Source organism: Eriocheir sinensis, unplaced genomic scaffold (genome assembly GCF_024679095.1).
Source record: "Eriocheir sinensis breed Jianghai 21 unplaced genomic scaffold, ASM2467909v1 Scaffold450, whole genome shotgun sequence".
Taxonomy (NCBI): Eukaryota; Metazoa; Arthropoda; class Malacostraca; order Decapoda; family Varunidae; genus Eriocheir; species Eriocheir sinensis.
Genome location: NW_026111777.1, coordinates 234459 through 247778, shown reverse-complemented (window position 1 = coordinate 247778; position 13320 = coordinate 234459). Strand labels below are relative to the sequence as shown.

Below are 13320 nucleotides of genomic sequence, written 5' to 3'. Positions count from 1 at the left end.
TCGGGAGGTACCTGCTGGCGACTACGAGTCCAACACGTGGTCAGGCCGTAGTGAATTACACACACACACACACACACACACACACACACACACACACACACACACACACACACACACACACACACACACTTGATCTAGCAATGATGAATTACAACTCCCTGACAAACACACACCTGTCGTGATGAAGACCTGGTCGCCGGGCAGCCGGTGTGAGGTGAGCGAGTTGTTGAACACCCACGAGTACCTTACCGCGGACGGCGCCGCCTCCACCTGGCAGGTCACGTTCACCTGCTGCCCCAGCCCTGCTGCCAGCACCCGCGCCGCCCCGCCCGCCGCGCAAACCGGAGCGTCTGGGGGATAAAGAACATTCTGGTGAAGGGATGCGGCGGCAGTAGTGATGGTGGTGGTGGTGGCCTTCAGCATTGCTTCTGTGGTGCTTGCAGTTGGTGGAAGCTTTGGTTAGTGGTGGTGTCGATGGTGGCACTGATGATTTTTTATAGCTATCGTACTTACGGTGAAATTTATCTGAGATGGTACTATTAAAGTAACGGTACTGCTGTTAATAATGTTGGTGTGGTGTTTATAGCGAAGATGCGGGGAAGGAAGGGGTACATTGGTGCTTAGGGTAAAAAACAAGGATAATACCCAACGGTGAGTAGCTTGCCGCCTATTGACTGGTAGCCATACAAAATAAAATATATATTTAACAAAAACGTTAACATACGTCCAAACGAAAAAGCACAGAATTATTCCCTGGAGTTCACGCCCCGAGCCCCTCCATGCGGCGACCAGCACACGCAGGGGTCAGCGGGGAGGAGCTGAGCCTCACGGGACTCCCAGTGCGAGGCGCGTAATCCTTATACGAAGACATTCACTCCGAATAGCGGATAAAAGGGAAGGCTGAATAACACTGAAGGATGAAATATGGAGGAGGTAAATTCCAGGTAATGTTACATGGAGCCAAGGGTGTAGCAAGAAAGGATAGCAGAGAGGGAAGAGGGAAAGAAAGGGTTACCCCCTCCCCCCTTTCTCCCTGAATACACCATTTCACTTCCCCTTGCACATTCTGAATGACGATAAACACCAAACGAACGATACTGAAGAATAAAATATGAAGGATTCTCTCTCTCTCTCTCTCTCTCTCTCTCTCTCTCTCTCTCACACACACACACACGCACACACACACACACACATACACACACACGGTCCGGTAGCTCAGTGGATAGAACGTCTGCCTCACAACCAGAAGGACCGGGGTTCGATTCCCCGGCCGGGTGAAGATAAGTTGGATTTATCTTATTTCATGTGTAGCCCCTGTTCACCTAGCAGTGAGTAGATACGCGACGTCAGGCAAGGAGTTATGACCTCGTTGTCGCGGTGTGTTGTGTGTGAGTGGTCTCAGTCCTACCCAAAGATCGGTACTATGAGCTCTGTGGTCTTCCGTAGGGGAACGGCTGGCTGTCTCGATAGAGACTCGCAGCAGACCAAGAGGTTAATTACACACACACACACACACACAAACACACACACACACACACACACACACACACACACACACACACGCGCGCGCGCGCACACCGATGCATGTACACAGATAGAATATATGAATGCATTTTGTTTCTCTTAATATATATATATATATATATATATATATATATATATATATATATATATATATATATATATATATATATATATATATATATATATATATATATTTATATCACCGACTCGTTTGGTGGGCATCTGTTGGAGGTTAAAGTTCCGATTCAGTTTTAGATAATTATTTACTGTTATGATATTTCTTAAGAAAAAGTATAACGAGGCTGTCCGTCTGGTTCCACCACGATTATTCTTCTATGTGTTGGTGGAAGTTTTGTTGAATTAGTTGTTGCTTCTGTTAAGGATTGTTTTGGTTGTTTGTGTGAAACATCCGGTCTTCAGTGTCGTTATGCTGAATGCATAATTGTCAGGTTTTACGACACATAACACAAAACATACTCTCTCTCTCTCTCTCTCTCACACACACACACACACACTCACACACTCATTCTATCACTTACTCACCCAATATCAAGAACTCAGGAAAATAAAGTAAATAAGTAAAAAAAAAAAAAAAAAAAGAAAGAATGGAGGAGGGAGAAAGGCAAGAAAACAGGAAATGGTGATGGCGCATAGCAAGAAGAATAAAATAAGAGGTACCGACATAGCATCTCAGAGACACTAATCGATAAAAGAACAGATGATAAATGACCAGGAAGAAGAGTAAAATAATTAAGAAGATTATCTACCATCGTACAAAACTGACATAATAACGTACGCAAATCTTATGCAATAAACGACCAAAGATAAAAGAAAAAAATAATCATATACCACCGCAGCAAAAGAGAAACGTTAACTTATACATTATAATGGAAGTAGAAAGTAAAGTGCAATATTAGAAAGACCACAGAACACTGAAATTAACCAACAAAGAAATACTGGGAAAATAATAAACACACACCAAACAAATGACTTCCCTCTCCTAAATAACAATAGGAACATGAGGAGAGAGAGAGAGAGAGAGAGAGAGAGAGAGAGAGAGAGAGAGAGAGAGAGAGAGAGAGAGAGAGAGAGAGAGAGAGAGAGAGAGAGAGAGAGAGAGAGAGAGAGAGAGAGAGAGAGAGAGAGAGAGAGAGGTGGGTGAAGAAAACTATTTTTTTTTTTTACAACAAAGGAGGCAGCTCAAGGGCACACAAAAAAGGAAACAACAATAAAAAAAAGCCCGCTACTCGCTGCTTCTAAAAAAAGAATCAAAAGAGGTGGCCGAAAGAGAGGTCAGTTTCGGGTTTTTTTTTTTTTTTTACAATAAAGGAGACACTCAAGGGCACAAAAAAAAGAAAGCAATAATAAGAAAAAAGCCCGCTACTCGCTGCTCCCAAAAAAGAATCAAAAGAGGTGGCCGAAAGAAAGGTCAATTTCGGGAGGAGAGGTGTCCTGATACCCTCCTTTTGAAAGAGTTCAAGTCGTAGGCAGGAGGAAATACAGACGAAGGAAGATTGTCCCAGAGTTTACCAGCGTGAGGGATGAAAGAGTGAAGATGCTGGTTAATTCTTGCATTAGGGGTTTGGACAGTATAGGGATGAACATGAGTAGAAGGTCGTGTGCAGCGGGGCCGCGGGAGGGGGGGGAGGCATGCAGTTAGCAAGTTCAGAAGAGCAGTCAGCGTGGAAATATCGATAGAAGATAGAAAGAGAGGCAACATCGCGGCGGAATTTAAGAGGTAGAAGACTATCAGTAGAAGGAGGAGAGGTGTCCTGATACCCTTCTCATGAAAGAGTCAAGGTCATGGGCACGAGAGCAAGTGATGTCGTTGCGCACATAGGCGCAACATCCACCTTTAGATTGAAATTTAGGATAGAGATAGTAGGAGGGAACAGAGTAGAGGTTGCTGTCAGTAGCCTCAGAAACCTGTGTTTCGGTGAGGAAGAGAAGATGAGGTTTAGAGGAGGAGAGATGGTGTTCCACAGAATGAAAATTAGAACGAAGACCACGAATGTTGCAGAAATTGATAAGGAGGTTCGAGGAGTTATCAGGACACCTCTTGTTGGATAAGTACAGCAAAGTAGTGTTTAATGAACCGAAAAAGAACGAAAAAATAAGAAAAAAAACAGCCCACCGCCGCCTCTTCGCTCACAAGCTGATTCGCCGCTTCGTCTGAATATTTCCCAGTCCTTCGGGTAATTGCAAAACAGTTGGTTTCTTGAGTCGAAGATGGACGCGGGTTATGGGCGGTGAAACTCTCCCAGCCCGGCCCAGCTAATGTCCCCCCCCCGCCCTCCTCTCTATACTCCCCTCTGTGCCAACCGTTTTTCTCTGTCCGCGCCCTTCAGTCGACCTTACTTCACTAGAATGTGCTCATGATATACAATACCATCCCGTCCCCAATCCATTCCTCTCCTCTCCCCTTACCCTCCTTCACTGCCCTTGTTTTCACTAAACTGAATCCGTCTCCTCAAAGCTGATTTCTCTACTCCTTCTCTCTTCCCCTTTCTTCCTATCCTCCGCACCCTTCAATACCCTTCGCTTTCCTCTCCCTTCCTCATCCCTATTAGCCTCCCTCCACGCCCTACGCTGCCCTTTCATTCATTTCCCTTCTTTTCGTATTGGCTCGTCGATCCACATCTTGCTCCGCAGCATTACCCTTCACACAGATAAATTGCACGGAAAAATAACGCAGAAAATTTACGTTTACTATTTTCCGGTATTGCATTCAGCCCTGACGTCGTTTTTTCCCCGCCTCTCCTCTCGCCGGTTTTCAACACCTCGTCGGCTAAACTCATATAACATTTCATCGCAGCAGCGTATGTTTCCTCGTGAACGGTGATGAATTTATACTGCGCATCAAATTCGCGCGAGCTGGACGCTTTGCAGACATTGCCCCAAGACTTACTGGACGCCCGCCGTGGCACAGCTAAGACACAAAGTAGCCGGTCCTCCCTCTACGAACGGGGTTTTCTTTATATTTTGAAGATTTAAAACAAATCCATTCATATAAATAAATATACTATTCTTTACCTATACGCGTAAAAAAGGTACAGGTACGTTGCATCTATTTACCTGTTCTCCAGCTGCAGTCTCATTTGTGTTTGTTTATATTTTGTAGATGAAAGGGTCACTACAATAATTCCTGCAGGAATCACATGATGCCTATCTTTTACACACCTGAGTAAGAAACACCGATATGATACATCAATATTATGTCCTTTGAGTATATGCTATACTATATAATATATTCTATAGGTGAATAATAAAAAAAAAATACTTGAAATACTTTGTGGGGATCGGGTAATACGGATTCACTCTCATGCAGCAAGGCAAGAAAAAATGTCTCTATTTACATGTTTTCCGCTGCAACATTATTACTTCCTTCGTCGTATAATAAATATCCAGCAATATTTTGCAACTGCATCGTATAACATAAATCTCCTTAGCATATCCTGGTAAAAAAAGTGCCAATTTACATCAATTACCGGTCACTCAGCAGCATCCTTGTGTTTTCCTTTATTTTTTGAAACGCAAACGTTTTGCTATTTTTTTCAGTCTATCACGTACACATTCACGTAGAAAACAGTCAAGATACACCAATGTACTGGTTTACCTATGATTTTTCATGTATATATGAAGAAGAACGCTGTGAAGTATTTCACATTTCTTACTGCATGATATTATTTCGTTACAAATCTGGAAAGAAAAGATAGTCATAGCAATTACCTATGGGATCGATAATGACAGTAATTTTTTGTAAATTTAGAAAAGAAGAAAAGCGCTCCGTTATATTTAATAATTGTAGCACATAACATATTTTTATTTATATTGATTATCAGGATGAGAAATTGACATGCAAGACACGCGTCAAGGTCATTCAGTCCGGCCAACATAAGGCGCCTGAACGCCCAGACACACACACACACACACACACACACACACACACACACACACACATTTTTAAGGGGGAGGCGGTGGCTGAATGGATAGCGTGACGGCGCCGCGTTCAGGACGACGCAAGTTCAATCCCCGCCCGGTGCCACCAAGCTGGGATTTTTCAGCCGCCGCCGAGTGGCTTAAAACTACCCACATGCTGACCAGAAGACCACCTATCAAACCATACTCTAGATTCTAGGATTAAAGATGAGCTCCGGGAGGGCAGCATGAGCCAATGCAGGTGGCACCACTGTAAAATCTCGCCTGCGCCAGAACGGGCTGGGCCGACCATCAGGCCCCACCGGGAAGAAGCCTTGGGCCGACCATCAGGATCCACCGGGAAGAAGCCTACCGGCGCAATAGGCCACGACGTAAACACACACACACACACACACACACACACACACACACACATACACACATACAAATACACAATCCTCAGGCACATATCCTTATCACCTTCATTAACCTTTAAAGTAATTCCACTTCTGTAGAGGCAACTTGTATTTCTCTTCCTCTTCATTTGGTAACCTTCCTTTCGTTCTCCTTTAACTTTACCTCTATATCTACTTGCACACTAAACCTCCTCCTATTCTTTCTTTTCCTCGTCCTCCTCCTCGTCCTCCTCCTCCTCCTCCTCATCTGGCCCACCTGCCCCAGTCCTCGTAACAACGCAGCAGGACTGTCTCTCTGTTCTCTCCGGGAGGGATTGATGGGGGGTTAGCTTGGTGGTTGGGGCTGTACAATGGGCAATAGAGTGGTGGTGGATGACGTCAAGAACTTGGATGACCTAGGGTGAGGATGGACGAGATTGAACAAGATGTAGTGGAGTAGGGATGGGTAAGGAGGCGATATGTGAGGGGTGAAGGGGGGAGTATGTAAGCGAGCTGGATCGGGAGGGGTGGGAAGGGATATGGAGAGAGAAGAGGATGGGGAAGGGGAAGCGAAGGAGGTGAGGTGAAACGAGTAGGATGGGGAGTGAGGATAGGAGAGATGGGGAAGGGATTTATTGGTGGGAAGGGGCGGGGCGGAGAATGGTGGGAGTGAGGGGAGGAGGGAAGTGAGACGGAGCGGGGTAGTTGCAGGGTGATGGGGTCCAGCAGAAGACGCCGAGGGTGCGGAATGCGGATATTACATGAGGTCGTAAATCCGGCTGGAGATTACCCGAGATTTATCAGAGACGGAGCCGACTTAACCATTCCTTTCCGTAACCCATGGACAGTGTGTGTGTGTGTGTGTGTGTGTGTCTGTGTGTGTGTGAGAGAGAGAGAGAGAGAGAGAGAGAGAGATTTTAGACTACTCTGACTACAAAAAACGGTGGAAAGAAAGCGTAAACGGAAATATACCAGATAGGAGTCGCCACAATGACGGAGACTCAAACAGGAGGGAGAGGAAGGGAGGAAAAAATGAGGGGAGGGAGGGAGAGACCAGAGAGAGATGGGTGAGTGAGCCAGAAAAACCTGAAGGAAGGGTGAGACGAGTGGGAAAGGGAGGAAAATGTAGAGGGAGAGGAGGGAGGAATGGGGAAGGTAGAGAAACGTGAAAGGGGAAGAGAAAAAGGAAAGGGGGGGGGGGAAATTAGGCCTTATTACCTGATGTGACGGGTCTGATATTTACAAAGAACACAAATAAAATGGATTGACACCCACAACCATCATCCCCGTGGTCCACCATCACCACCATCACCGCCACCATCGCTACCATCACCATCACCACCATCACAACTACTGCAACCTCTCTAAACACTGCCTCTACTATCAACACCTCACCTGTTGCAGAGACAAATATTACAGAGTTGAAGTGTATACTCAACTGTTTTCCTTCCCCCATTACCTTAGTGCTGGATTCGGAGGAAACATGGACACATGGAAACATGGACTAGCAAGCGGCAGAAAGCCTGTTGGCTCATTACTAGGCTGCCTGCGTTCAGTGATTTAATCAATCCGTTTGGCATAGGAGTGGCTTGCAGGGAAGGATTAAAGCACTTGTGTACCTACTTTTGGATACGTTCAGTTCACTCCCGTTGCAGCAAAGTGGCGATCAATGCGTTTCTTGAATGAGTTGATGCTCTCTGCGCTAACCACTTCTGCAGGGAGGCTGTTCCAGTGGCGAACAACCGTATTCGAGAAATAACTCCTGCCAATGTCGGTACGGCATCGCTTTGCTTGAATTGTTTTTCCGTTGTTTCTTGTTCTCATGTTAGTTTGTAGCGTGAAGAGTTTGGAGTGATCAACGTTGCTGAGCTTGTTCAGGTATTTAAAGACTTGTATCATATCATGAGGAGGAGGAGGATGAGGAGCATATGTAGGAACACAAAGAAAGAACGAACAACAGCAGACATGATGGTCCTTACGAGGCTGTTTGTGACAAGCTACACTAACTATCTAATCAAGGGTGGAAGATGAATAACAGCAATGGCGAAGGCTCCTCCCCACCCCCCCCATCCCTCCAGCCAAAGCTGGCAGGAAAGGAAAAAGAACCATGCAGCATGGAAAAACTGCATGGAAATTATGTAAGAAAGAGGAAAGAACTACCATTACTGCTACCACTAACCGGGCGATAAAAACGGACAAGGACACAAATATTCGAAAGAACTTAACGTTATTACGACAATGAGTAACATCTTAGTTGCTGGTTGGATTCAAAATACTTGTCTAATCTATTCTTGAAGGCCGTAACTGTTGTACTATCAACGATACCACAGAGTAGAGAATTCAAAACATTAACGACTCGATTGAAGAAGTGTTTGGCTTCGTGCGACGAAAATCTTTTACCACTTATCTTGAAATTGTTATTTCTTCTTGTATTTGATCTATCAATTGTAAAGTAATCTTCTGCATTAATAAAACTGAATCCTTTAAACATTTTAAACATTTCTATTAGAACGCCTTGCATTTTTCGTTTTGATAGGCTGAATATATTTACTTCATTAAGCCTTTGTTCACAAGATACAATTCTCAATCTAGGAATCATTTTTGTTATTCTCCGTTGAACCCGTTCTAAGTTTTCTACGTCTTTTCTGTAATGGGTAGACCAAAATTGTACAAAGTACTCTAGATGGGGTCGAGCCAGCGAATTATACAGTTTTAATATTACTTTTCTTCCGATTTATTATTAAAGACTCGTCCGATAAAGCCAACCAATTTGTATGCGGTTTTAAATACCTCTGGACAATGCTGAATGGGCTTTAAATCGCTTGATATAGTGATTCCAAGATCCGTTTCTTTACCTACTTCAAAAAGTTGTTGGCCATTCATTACGTACTGAACGCGATTGTTATTGTTTCCGATGTGTAACACTTTACATTTGTTAACGTTAAATTTCATTTGCCATTGATTGACCCAACGTGCAAGTCAATTTAGATATGATTATAATGCTTCTTCGTCGAGTGTCGTAGTTATCTTACTAGCGATTTTTGAGTCATCCGCAAATTTTGATATTTTACAAGTGAGCCCATCATCGATATCATTAACATATATTAAGAAGAGCATGGGACCGAGCACTGACCCTTGAGGTACGCCGCTTCTGACATCGAGCCAGTTAGATGAAACACCGTTTATAACTACTCTGTTTCCGCTCAGAGAGCCAGTCCACAAGCCAATTGTAAATGTTACCCGAGATACCGTGCGCTAATAGTTTTCTGAGCAACCGTTTGTGGGGAACCTTATCAAATGCCTTTTGAAAATCCAGATATATGATATCTACTGATCTGCTTCCATCGAATACCTCAAAAATATAATGAACAAAATCAAGTAAGTTAGTTAAACACGAACGTTTACTACGGAAACCATGTTGCGAATCATTAACTATATTATTTTCTTCGAAGAATTTCACCATATTGTCGCGAATGATCGTCTCCATTAACTCACAAACAATCGATGTCAGGCTAATTGGTCGATAATTTCCTGGATGAAACTTGTACCCCTTTTTGAATATTGGTGTGACATTTGCTATTTTCTAATCTGACGGAACTTTTCCAGCAGTTAAAGATTTATTGAATAAGATAGAGAGTGGTTTACAAATTTGATGTTTGATTTCTTTTAAAATTCTAGCGGTAATTTTGTCTGGGCCAGAAGCTTTACTTACTTTAATCTTTTCAGTTCTGCTTAAAATGTCACTTTCTACGACGAGCACGCCATTTAAAATCTTTTCGGTCCTTCTGACCTCCGGCGGTTGAAGTGATAAACAATCTTCGTCGGTAAATACGGATGCGAAAAAGTTATTTAGGATTGTAGCCATTTCATTTTCATCGTTCGTGTGGTTACCATTTTGATTTGCAAGCGGTTCGTCCGATACTACAAATTATAGATTTTTTTTATATTATATACATAGCTAAAAAATCTTTAGGATTATATTTACTTGTTTCCGCTATATATTCAAGATTTTTTTTTTTTTGCATCATTTTATTAATTTCTTGGTTTCGCGGCGAATTTTGTCCAACTCTAGTTTGTCAGTCTCACTCTGGGTTGATATGTATCTACTGCAGTCGCGTTTTTTTAAGAGAAAGGCTATTTTTAATTTCGTTATTCCACCATTTGGGTTTCTTCTTTATAGTTGAACGTCTGTTACGATAGAGTACGCATATGCTTATGGCATTGTTCAATATTGTAGTGAAGGGCTCCCACGATTTATCAATATATGTTTCCGTCGAAATTACAGTCCAGTCAGAATTATTTAAAATTGATCGGAGTCTTACGAAACTCGCTCTCTGATAATCTGGATTCTTTTCTTTACTAGGAATTACTTTACTTTCATTCATCTTGATGCTGAATGTAATTATTCGGTGATCGCAAAAAACTATAAACTGGACCAACATTTACTTCGTTAACTAGATCATCTGTCGTTAAAAAGATAAGGTCAAGTATATTATTTTCCCGAGTCGGTTCTTGAACACGTTAATGTAAATCACTTTCTAATAAATTTGTGTACAGGTATAAGTATAAGACTTCAACGGTTCGCCCCATCTTTTCACTGGCAAGTTAAAGTCCCCCACAATTACTGCCTCATAACTGCTACTTCTTTCTTATATTAATTCACTTAATGTGTGGTCGATATCAAGAGTCTGCCCTGGCAGTCTATAGATTAGCCCAACTACTATTTTACGACATCTTATTTTTAATTTCAATGAAGACCGTGTCCACAGTGGTTATAATAACTGTTTTCTCGGATACTGGATGGAGAGAGTTGTGGATAGTCTCAAACTCATCCTCCATGGTGTCTGTCAGCACCTGGAACCTATTGTAGGTAGCGTGGGTTAGTAAATGTTTCATTGCCTGCTTCGGTTTTGCTCCATTCCTTTCAGGTTGGAACCCGTCATCCTGTGAAGCAGGAAGATAAGCGTTGTGTGAGGCAGGCTGGGAGTTAGCCTGTGAGGCAGGCTGGGAGTTTACCTGTGAGGCAGGCTGGGAGTTTGCCTGTGAGGCAGGCTGGGGGTTAGCCTGTGAGGCAGACTAGGGGTCAGCCTGTGAGGCAGGCTGGGAGTTAACCTGTGAGGCAGGTAACGCGTCCCCCGTGAAGCAGGAGGGTTGTTTAGAGGGGGCACAGTCTCGGTGGAGGGTCTCTCCACCATCGATAGTGGAGTCACTGCTACTGGAGGAGAAGGAGAAGGAGTGCGACGACGACGAGGAAAAGTATGTCGAAAAATATTTAACAATGGCGCGACGATGATGACGACAAAAAATATAAAAAGCAGAACGAAAAAGATAAAAAAGAAAGTGGATTAGAGATAGAGAAAAAAAAAACGTAAAATAATACAATCAGAAATTAATGAGAGGAAAAATAAGGCTGAGGAGAGAAAAGAACAAGTGGGAAAAAGAAGCTGGAAACGGCGGTGGTTACGACAACTTAAAGAAAGGAGAAACAAAGGGAAGCAAAGCAGCAGGAGAAAGTACGATGAAGATAAAAAAAAATGGGGAAGAAGAGAAGGAAAAGAAAAATACGAAAGGAAGACGATTAGGGGAAGGAGGAGAGGGAGAAGGAACAGGAAATGGAAGAGTAGGAAAAGGAGGCGAAGGGGTAGGTAGAGATACAACCTGAGGAGGTGGAGCGGGTGGGAAAGGAGAATGAGGAGATTGGGCAGGAAAATGAGGAGGAAAAAATGGCCGACTACATGGAATCAGAGCCAGAAATACCAAGACCAACTGTGGCGATGAGACCTCCATGTCGTTCAGTTTACCTCGGCGGCGCATCCCACAGAAAGCTGCAGATAATTCATTCTACACCCCTTGCTCACGGCGGTGTGTGTGTGTGTGTGTGTGGGGGGGGAGGACGCAACCGGGAGGTTCTAGGCTGTGGAGAGAGTGGAGGTAGTGCGGACGAAGGCAGTGGATGTGGAGCTTGGAGGGAGACAAAATGAGGAACAGAGGTCGACAGCGGGATCATGTGGTGGTGTTGGAGGGAAATGAAATGCGAAGAGAGGTGTTGGTGATGGTGGCAAACTAGCAATGTGGTGGTGATGGTGGGGATGTGGTGATGGGGGTGGTGACGTGGTGATGTGGTGGTGATGGTGGGGGATGTGATGGTGGTGGGGAAGATGTGGGGGGGCTGGGGGGGTGGGGGGGGGGATGTGGTGGTGGTGGGGATGTTGTGATGGTGGGGATGTGGTGGAGATGTGGTGGTGGAGGGGATGGTGGTGTTGTGGTGGTGGTGGGGGGGTTGTGGTGGTGGTGGGGATGTTGTGATGGTGGGGATGTGGTGAAGATGTGGTGGAGGAGGGGGAATTTGGTAGTGGTGATGTGGTGGTGGTGGGGGGGATGTGGTGGTGGTGCAGGAATTTGGCAGTGGTGATGTGGTGGTGGGGGGGGAGGTGGTGGTGGGGGGGATGTGGTGGTAATGGGGGGATGTGGTGGTGGTGGTGATGTGGTGGGGATGTGGCGGTGGGGATGTGGTGGTGGTGGGGATGTGGTGGTGGGTGGTGGGGATGTGGTGGTGGGGATGTGGTGGTGGTGGGATGTGGTGGTGGGGATGTGGGGGTGGGGGGATGTGGTGGGTGTGAGGATGTGGTGGTGGTGGGGATGTGGTGGTGGTGGGGATGTGGTGGTGGTGGAGATGTGGTGGTGGGGATGTGGTGGTGGTGGGGATGTGGTGGGGATGTGTGGTGGTGGGATGTGGTGGTGGGGATGTGGTGGTGGGGATGTGGTGGTGGGGATGTGGTGGTGGTGGGGATGTGTGGGGATGTGGTGGGGATGTGGTAGTGATGGGGATGTGGTAGTGATGGGGATGTGGTGGTGGTGATTGGGATGTAGTGGTGGTGGTGGTGGTGGGGATGTGGTGTGGGGATGTGGTGGGATGTGTGGTGGTGGTGGTGGTGGTGGTGGGATGTGGTGGTGGTGATGTGGTGGTGATGAGGATGTAGTGGTGGTGGGGATGTGGTGGTGGTGGTGGGGATGTTGTGGTGGTGAAAGGGATGTGGTGATGGTGGTGGAGATGTGGTCGTGGTGGTGGGGATGTAGTAGTGGTGGTGGGGATGTGGTGGTGGTTGTGGGTGTGGTGGTGAGGGGGAGGGGAGTGGTAGTGCTGGGGATCTGGTGGTGGTGGTGTGGGTGTGGTGGTGGTGGTTGTGGTGGTGGTGGGGATGTGGTGGAGGTGGGGATATTGTGGTGGTGGGGATGTGGGTGTGGGGGGATGTGGTGGTGGTGAGGATGTGGTGGTGGTGGGGATGTGGTGGTGGTGGGGATGTTGTGGTGGTGGTTGTGGTGGTGGTGGTTGTGGTGGTGGTGGTGGGGAGGTGGTGGTGGTGGGGATGTGGTGGTGGTGGGGATGGTGGTGGTGGTGGTGGTGGTGGATGTTGTGGTGGTGGGGATGTGGTGGTGGTGGGTGTGTGGTGGTGGTGGTGGGATGTGGTGGTGGGGATGTGGT

At 45.5% G+C, this 13320-nt stretch overlaps 1 protein-coding gene across 1 annotated transcript in view; it reads right to left on the bottom strand.

The window, feature by feature from the left end:
* Nucleotides 1–13320, bottom strand: part of LOC126992366 (nephrin-like) — a 266294-nt gene that overhangs the window by 96031 nt on the left and 156943 nt on the right. The window contains exon 10 of the mRNA XM_050851078.1: nt 174–350. Coding sequence (XP_050707035.1) covers nt 174–350 — 177 coding nt within the window. The remainder of the gene's footprint in view (nt 1–173; nt 351–13320) is intronic.